This window comes from Hermetia illucens, chromosome 1 (genome assembly GCF_905115235.1).
Source record: "Hermetia illucens chromosome 1, iHerIll2.2.curated.20191125, whole genome shotgun sequence".
In the NCBI taxonomy this organism is placed as follows: domain Eukaryota; kingdom Metazoa; phylum Arthropoda; class Insecta; order Diptera; family Stratiomyidae; genus Hermetia; species Hermetia illucens.
Genome location: NC_051849.1, coordinates 12,348,379 through 12,357,480, shown reverse-complemented (window position 1 = coordinate 12,357,480; position 9,102 = coordinate 12,348,379). Strand labels below are relative to the sequence as shown.

The following is a 9,102-nucleotide window of genomic DNA, read 5'->3' as shown; positions in this document are numbered from 1 at the left end:
GCCCATTGTACTCGCGTCCCCCGTCTAACGGAATATTCCGGATTCATTAACGTATCGTAGGATTTCCGTTAGTGGATGTGATGCTACCCGTCGTAATTGGAGAACATCGGCACCAAAGATCTGATGCCTGATGCGTCCATAGGCGGGGCATTCACATAGGAAATGCTCCGTGGATTCCGCTTCCTCATTACAGGAGGGACACGTATCATCTTCGGTAATTCCTATTCTGAACATATGCCCAGCTAGTGAATTATGGCCTGTCAGAATGTCCACAATACACCTGCAAGTCGTCCTGCTTTTTGACAGGATAAACTTTGCGGTACGTATGTTGGGTTCTGGCAGGAAAAGTTTGGTGTGTCGAGCAGCATTTAGGCTCTGCCACCTGTCATTATGGGAAACTTGTTCCCAGTTTTTGAAAACAGATTTAGCCAATGCTACTGATACCCCCAATTGCTGGCCCCGGTCCCGGCATAGGGGAGTTTGACCCCTCTGTCGCTAAAGCGTCCGAGATTTCATTTCCCTCTATGCCACAGTGACCAGGTACCCAGAGTAGTTCCACCGTATTGAATCTAGACATAGAGTTAAAACGGTTTCTGCATTCCTGAACGATTTTCGAGGTGATCAAAGGACTGCTCAATGCCCTCAGTGCAGCTTGACTGTCACTGCAGATTGCGATACGCCTGCCCTTCAACCGCTCGTCAATCACCCAGTTTGCCACCCTTAGGATCGCATAAACTTCGGTTTGAAAAACCGTTGCATATTGTCCCAAAGGAAAAGCCCACTTCTCGTTTTTATTCGAGAGGTAGACTCCGGCTCCAAATAAATAAATCTGGCTTATATTAAATCATGTGTTTTATTTGAGGAAGTAACTTCAAGATTAAAGCAAATGTTTATATCCAATTCTACATGAAAATAACAACACATCATACAAATCTATAATAATAAATTCGTGTGTAGTATCGACGAAGTACGTCCTCTCGAATCACCTGCAAATTTTCTAAATAAATTATTTTCAACATCTCAATATAATATAAAACATTTTATTGGCTTATAAATTATTTCCAAAGATCTTTTTCAATAATAATTATTCGATATATACGTTATTTTGTGAATTTATCTCGTCCTACCATCGCTCACAGCTTCCGAAGCAATTTAGGTGTACTTTTGGTTGTAAACGTGCTCGGGAAGAATCGTATTGATGCCGGAAATTGACTGGTGATCCTTAGATGGTGCACTCGATTGGCCACCGCCGCTTGAATTGTTCGAAAGGGGCGCAGACTTGCTGCTGGTAACGTCCAACAGGTACTGGTCCCTCTCATCAAATGATTTCCGGCTCTTTTTCTGGTAATTCTGTTGATGCTGCGAGATCGAATGTATTTGCTGTTTCATAATTTCTGGAGTATATTCAGCTTGGTAGCAATCATAATTGAAGGATTCCTCGATGGGCAGGTAGGTGTTGTGAGACGACATTCGATTAAGGATAACACTGTCAATAGTTGAATTGCTCGGTCAGAATTTCAGGTCTTTAATCGCTTGCGGAAGATCGGGGAGTTTGATATCTTTAATTTGTTGGGGAATGTTCATGCTTTTAACTGCACTAACAGCACGGGCAGGGGCTGCAGAAAGTCCGGCCTGTAATAAACGGCGAAATTGATTTTATGTTTTACCTCACTTCACTCGGAATCTTACCTCCTGCTTGACTAGTTTATTTTGGTCCTCGATGCGAGCTAAAATGTCTGACATATTCGTTTGGAGAACCATCCCGCCCATTACAAGCTCCGAGAGGATGTGGTGAACTGCATCCGCGTGGAAAATCAGATCGAGTTCACAGACGTTCTCGAAGCACTTATCTAGCGTTTCCACGAAAACTTGAATCAAATCGAGAATTCCAAGTTCGCTCTCGGAAGAATCTACACAAAATACGAAATAGAGCGTGGCGTAGTGTCGATAAATAAGTTTATAGTCAGATCCGCCGATGAGGCTGTGAAAGAAATCAAGATCGATTGAATTTGACTTTTATTTGAAAAATATGAGAGCCGCACGTGACTATTTCTCTAATAATCTTGAGGAGAAACCTCTCATCTTAAGAATAATTTAGGAAGACAGCATATTGCACTATTTCTCGCATAATAAACTGTCTAATATCGAAATCGACAAACTCACCTTCCACCTTCTAAGAAATTGCACACATTATCGTCACGTTTGGAAACCAGCTGAAAGGTTTCTTTTATGATTTGCTGTTGCATGTCCTCATTCTGCAAGTGAGCAGTTGATTAAAAGCGTTTTGGATATTTGAATGTAAACAAATCGGCCCATCGGTGTCACCATACTCACAAAATATTGGTAGAATTTCGACAGCCGCGGCTTCCCGTGATTGTTGAAAACAAGTATTGCCTTTATCATGGCGGTTCCTCACTATTCTCCGGGATTTACTCAAGAAATTTATCTCTGAACAAGACGAAACGTATCAAGGAGCGATCTACATCACAGAAAGTCAATTGTCAGATTTCTTCAGATATGACACGGCAAACGTCGTATGAAATGACAGATGGAGAAGATAAGTGGGGGTGGATCTGAAAATGGCATAACTTTGACCGTGCAGTGGCAGAAACCGGAACTTTTAGACACTTCTTTTGCTCAATTGTCTCGAACTGAAAATCCTGGGCACTTAGGAAGATTCACATCAGATTCTATGAAAAGGGTTTGATCCCAAAGTTTTAGTTCATACATCTGATCTAGTTCTGGCACATTTAATGCCTAAAATTGCTCAATTCGACTCAAAAGAAGTAAATGTGTGATTGCGCTGGTTCTTGGAAAATTTGTTTAATAATTAAAAAATTGATCCTTTATAAGGTTTCTTTGTGGAATAAGACTTTATTTATCAAAAATGTTGTAATAATCTCCACGAAATTTGGTAGGGGGTTGGGAATTATGAAATTTCATGTATGCAACCGATGACAATGTAATTTATTTTAATGGAAGTATTTAAATTTTAAAAGAATATATAATTATTTTCCTTGATAATCCATTACTTTTTTTCCAATTATCATTGCACGCTCTGAAACAGCACTTCAATCCCAACTGAAATCCGTTTAGAGGAACCAAATGAATGGTTCCCTAAGCTCAACTGCATAATTTAAAATGGACGAATCGCGCGCTGCTCTTAATGACTGCGCTTTCTTCCGGTAAGAAAGGCTTTAACCGGGCTTGGGAGACCCTCTTGAGTGTGCCTCCAACGTCGAAGCTAAACTGGTGTGGACCTCCCGAGAGGACTTGGAAGAGGCCCTAATTAGGACATGCGTGCAGGAATCGAAATCACTGGGCTCGTCGGCAACGTTTTTCGAGTTTGAGCAGATGCAAAACTCCGGTAATGTTAAAGCCCGGCCTAATGTTGAGTACAGGGTCGCTGGGGAGCCTCACGTTCTCCTCATATGCCAGCTGCGCGGGAATCACGGCAATTTCTTCGAGATTGCCTGTCCGGAAGCCGAGTAGAACGAGCCGTAGGACTTGCTACCAGAAAGGGTCGTTTTGATCCATTATAGTGATCTTTAGCGTCCTGTGTCCCGTTGTGCATTCCGTTGGATTGCGGGTGGTACGCGGTTGTCCGGTGACGTTTAAAACCTAGGAGTTTACCTAACTCGAACTGCATTCCTTGGTCGGTGATTATAACTGCCGGCACACCGAAGCGTGGAATGCACTCTCGACAAAGGGTTTCGGCACACGTTTGTGCAGAAATATTTTTCAGAGGTATCGCCTGAGACCACCGCGTGAACCCATCGATGATTGTAAGGCAATACCTGGAGCCGTGCCGGTCTCGCAAAGGTAGCATTCACGAAGGAAAGCAGCTCTCAGGTAAACGCTAAAAAACGTTATCCCTAAACACCGGATTCAGACAAACCCGTTCCCCCGGCCTTCGGCAAGAACACGAAGTCAAACGTCGTCAATAAGTCGAGATGCGATGAGGGCGGGTTCTTGTTTCGGTATTGCTCGCTAATCAGCACTAGATCAGCATTTACTTCCGCAGCGAACTGTGCTAGCAACTGGTGAGCGGTTGCGCTCCGGTGCATGTTAATTTGTAACATGCAGATCATGCCGTTCGCACCCTAGTCTTCTCCAATTCCGCCCTGGAGATCGGGCACCGTCCCGAGCCCGTAATGTGTGCGTCGGTCTCACCAAGCGCGCCACGATCCCTGCAGAGAACGCAACTCTCGCTTTGATTGCAGGTTTTCGCTTGATGACCCACTTGGCCGCATCTCCGGCATGCTGTCCTCCTATTATTACCCTTTGACTGCCAATACACGGTTAAGCTTATGCTGAAGACGTGGCTGTGCTTGTTGTTAATCGGGATCTTGGAACGGTGTGTAGGAATATAGGATTTGATAGACAGTTGGTGCCTCAGACACGATCTTTCAGTTAATCCAAATAAAACCACAATGGTCTTATTCACAAAAGGGAGAAAACTGGATGGACTTTGCCTCCCTGAGATGTGGGGTTCATCTCTCCGAAAAAGTGAAATATCTGCGAGTCACTTTAGATAAAAAACTTCTTTGGAACAAACATGTAGAGGTAAAGATAAAACGAGCTCCCACAGCTTATGGACTGTGCAGACTGACCCTTGTCTCGACATGGGGACTCAAGCCTCATGTGTTAATGTGGATATACGTTGCCATCATTAGGGCAATGTTCGTTTATGCATCCGTAGTGTGGTGGGTTAAGGTGAGACAAAAAGGTTTTCACCGTAAACTAACCGTACTGCAAAGAACTGTGTGTCTGGGTATCACTGGTGCCATGAGCACGACATTCGGCGCAGCTCTATATGGACTACTCCATTTGCAGCCCCTGGATATATTTATTCAAAGCACTGCAATGAGAGCCCCTCATTCGATTAGATCTATGGGGAAGCAACGGATTTGGGGGGCACAGAGCATTGGAAGAGTTACTGGAAGTACTGAATTCAGTTCTTACAATGCCTTCCGATTCTCGTGTCCCCATACTATCTGTTTGATAGAAGATATGAGGTTACCCTGAAGCTTAGAGATAACTGGGAAGTCCCAGAGGAATGCGTGGCGGGATATACGGAAGTCTTCTACACCGATGGTCCAAAAACAGAAGAGAGTTCTGTAGCCGGAGTCTACCTCTCGAATAAAAACGAGAAGTGGGCTTTTCCTTTGGGACAATATGCAACGGGTTTTCAAGCCGAAATTTTTACGAACCTAAGGGCGCCAAACTGGGTGATTGAGGAGCGGTTGAAGAGCAGGCGCATCGCATTTACAGTGATAGCCAAGCCGCATTGAAGACGTTGAGTAGTCCTTTGGTCACCTCGAAAATCGTTCAGGAATACAGAAACCATTTGAACTCTTGGCTAAGTCTGTCTTCAAAAACCGGGAACAAGCTTCCCACAATGACAGACGGCAGAGTCTAAATGCTGCTCGACACATCAAACTTTTCCTGCCAGAACCGAACATGCGTAGCGCAAAGTTTATCCTGTCGAAAAGCAGGAGGACTTGTAGGTGTATTGTGAGCATTCTGACAGGCCAGAATTCACTAGCTGGGCACATGTTCAGGATAAGAATTACTCAAGATTAACATTCGCTTGAAACATACACTGCGGAAGAAGTTTCGGGCTTCTAAAAATGACGCCGACCTTGCTCACTTTAAGACTATACGATCTACTCTGAAGTCAATGGTCAGAAAAGCGCGTAAATGGTACCTATTGAGCGTCGAAGCCGCCCTTGCCTGCGATAACTTAAAACCCTTTTGGTCTCACGCTCGCAACTCTCGTAATCCAACTCAATCTGTCCCTTCTTCTATCAGCTTCGCTGACTCCACTGCCAACTCCCTACAACAATCCTGCGACCTTCTCTGCACCTACTTCTCTTCAGTGTTTTCTCCCTCGAGCCCTTCACCCTCAACACCTTTAATAACCGTAGACTCCTCTGAATCAATAGCCATTCCTCTCCTTACGCCTTCCTTGGTTGAGTTCCTCATTGGTATCCTTGACCCCAATGTCGGACCTGGCTCCGATGGGCTTCCTAATCTCTTCCTCCTTAACTGTAGAAAACACATTTCTCTCCCCCTGTGTATAATCTACAACAAAAGTCTAGACGAATGCTACTTTCCCCGTCTCTGGAAAGAGGCCCTTATCATACCCTTCCCTTACTATGAACTACCGCCCCATTTCTCTTCTCTCCTCTTGCTCCAAAATCCTAGAAAGATACGTCAACGACTGGTTGACTGCGCACTTCGGTCACCTCATTGTCAAAGAGCAGCATAGTTTCGTGAAACATAGATCAACGACTTCAAATCTTCTGGTCTTTACCAACTTTGATGCTAAACGCTTGAATTCACGACAGGAAGTACATGCTATTTATACTGATTTCTCCAAAGCCTTTGACACCGTTGACCATAACATTCTTCTCTCTAAACTTTCTTCGCTAGACTTCCCTCCCTCAGTCATCTCCTGGCTTTCCTCCTATCTCTCATACCGTTCCTGCAAAGTTTCTTTTCATGGTCACTCATCTGGTTCCTTCTCTCCTTCCTCTGGTGTTCCCCAAGGCTCTATATTTGGCCCCCTACTCTTCCTGTTTTTTATCAATGATCTCGCCTCCATCCTCACTTGTCCGTATTTGCTTTACGCAGACGACCTTAAATTGTTTGCCTCTGTTTCGTCTCCATTGGACTGTGCTCTCTTACAATCCAACCTTGATAATTTAGCCCGTTGGTGTTCGGTCAACAAGCTAACACTAAATGTCAACAAATGCCACTGGATGCGCTATTCCCTTAGACCCTCCCCATCATCCTTTTCCTATTCTCTCAGTGGTCAACCCCTTTCACTACTGACATCCTTCAAAGACCTGGGTGTAATATTCGACGATAAACTTCCTTTCAATTCCCACTTCGTTGACATCATCAATAGAGCTTCCAAAATGTCTGGTTTTATCCTATGTTCCTCGTCCGACTTTACCTCAATCCAGCCCTCCTTAACACTCTTCAATTCCCTTGTCAAAAACATCCTTGAATATTACTGTGTAGTCTGGTCCCCCTACCGCATCCGTGACGGCCGCGCTCTTGAAGCTGTACAACGCAAATTCACCAGGTCCCTCTTTTATAAAAAGAACCTTCCACGGGTTGATTATCCGTCACGACTCCGCACCCTCAATCTCCCCTCCCTATAGCAACGCCGTATCTTCCTTGATATGTGTACTCTTTTCAAACTCTGCAATGGTCTGATGGACTGCTCCGCCAACTTGGATATTACTTTCCGTATCGCTTCATCTCATAATACACGTAATGCGGACATTTTTGATGTGCCCTTCGCCGAGCTCGAGATTTACTTTCACTCTCCGATCCCGAGGTTTTGCCGGTCCTACAATGCCCTACAGTTTGGTTCCTTTGACTCTATGTCCCTCTCTAGCTTTAAGCGCAAAATATGCCATTTACTTGCTCCTCCCTCTGAGGACAATATGTAATAAGAAATTTGCTTTCTGTGTATTGTCCTCATTAAATAAATAAATAAATAAATAAGATGATACATGTCCCTCCTGTAATGAGGAAGCGGAATCCACGGAGCATTTCCTATGTGAATGCTCCGCCTATGGACGTATCAGATCTTTGGTGCCGATGTTCTCCAGTTGCGACGGGTAGCATCACATCCGCTACCTTAAATCCTGCGACACGTTAACGAATCCGGATAAGATGAGGGTGGCGAGTACAATGGGCCAACACGGCCTGAGTGACCTCCCCCCCCTAAACACACACACATACCCTTTGACTTAGTTCGTAGCTCGTTCCACACGTATACGGTTCAGTTTCGGTCGCTGCCGGCAAGCGTAAAACAGTGTTTTGTTTCCAATTTGGCGTCAATTCGGTACCTAATTGAAACCGTAAGGCATCGAATGCACCCATAGCTCGAATAGGTTGCAATACGGTTCGAACTCGTGTACAGGGCACAAAAAGGCTTTCACGCACGCACGGTTCAGTTTCGGTTGTGATCTTATAGTGAGTGGAATTTAATAAGTTATTAAAAGCTGCCGGGTTTTATTTGGGTGAAATGAGCAGTTTACCGAATAGGAACCGTGTATGTATGAAAGGGTTTCATTCGGTTCAATTGAGACCGAAAACGTGCTGAACCGAATGAAACAATATACGTGTGGAACGTGCCTTAGGCTTGCTGTAAATTTCCTGAAATTTATTTATTTAAAATGACAATAAAAACATAATTCCAGCTGTTGCGATCATTAGACAAATTATATTTACTAAACGTTCTTCAATAAGTTCCCAAAAGGGACATGACAAAATACAATTACATTCTACAATATTACGAAAATGATCAGATATAGAGAATTTTGAGTAGATATTCGAAAAAAAAAACAGAAAGACATATTGCAATAAGAGAATGTTGATAAACAAACATAAAGTACAATGAAAGCAGATGTTTAACAACTTTGTTTTGAGTCTACTCAGAGACCTAACAAATATCAATATCAATCAAATATTAACCATATTAAATGGATACAAACAATATATCTTAATAGCTGCCTTCTCCTAGGAAATTTATTCATAATTACTTTTAATAAGTCTTAGAAATCATTTACAAGCTAACATTTCTATCACATCTTGCTCAGAATTCAAATAACAGATAGATATAATGAAGTCCTTTGAAATTTCCCTTGGAGCGTGAATTGGAATAATTTGTTTTATCTTTTTGAGTAAAGTAAATTTTGTTTTTATCTTTTTGAGTAAAGTAAATTTTGTTGAATATGCATAAAGTTAGATAAGATGATATTAGAGAATCATTAGTTCTATTTTAAGATGGTCGAATTAGAGGAATTTAGATCGAAACTGGATGTCGGATATGAGTACCTGAGCTAAATCAGGGTCGAGAGCAATGCTGACCGCATTATCTCCTACAGTGTACGTACTGTAGTTTACCATCACGGTATTGAATGAAGAAGTGCTCTAACGCGCTTGAAGGTGCAGATCAAATCGGGTTGTCGCACCAATGATTATTATTATTATTAAATTAGAGCAAATATTTATATTTCGCAGTTTCACTCTTGCCGACAAGCCGATAACACCGCTTAAAATATTTATCTTTAATAG

General features: G+C 42.9%; 1 protein-coding gene across 1 annotated transcript; it reads right to left on the bottom strand.

The window, feature by feature from the left end:
- Positions 1–1,020: 1,020 nt before the first annotated feature.
- LOC119646799 (AP-3 complex subunit sigma-2) lies at positions 1,021–2,529 on the bottom strand. The gene is made up of 4 exons (XM_038047389.1): positions 2,335–2,529; positions 2,164–2,255; positions 1,690–1,981; positions 1,021–1,632 (listed from the first exon to the last, which is right to left on the bottom strand). Exons 1-4 carry the CDS (start codon positions 2,401–2,403, stop codon positions 1,510–1,512), a joined length of 576 nt encoding a protein of 191 aa, XP_037903317.1. The 5' UTR covers positions 2,404–2,529; the 3' UTR covers positions 1,021–1,509.
- Between the last annotated feature and the right edge of the window lie 6,573 nt (positions 2,530–9,102).

Coding starts and splice junctions, on each gene's coding strand:
- LOC119646799 (XM_038047389.1), bottom strand. CDS start 2,403: ATGATAAAGGCAATACTTGTTTTCAACAATCACGGGAAGCCGCGGCTG. Junction 2,256..2,334: donor CGAAATTCTACCAATATTTT/GTGAGTATGGTG, acceptor GCTCACTTGCAG/AATGAGGACATGCAACAGCA. Junction 1,633..1,689: donor ATAAACTAGTCAAGCAGGAG/GTAAGATTCCGA, acceptor CGTTTATTACAG/GCCGGACTTTCTGCAGCCCC.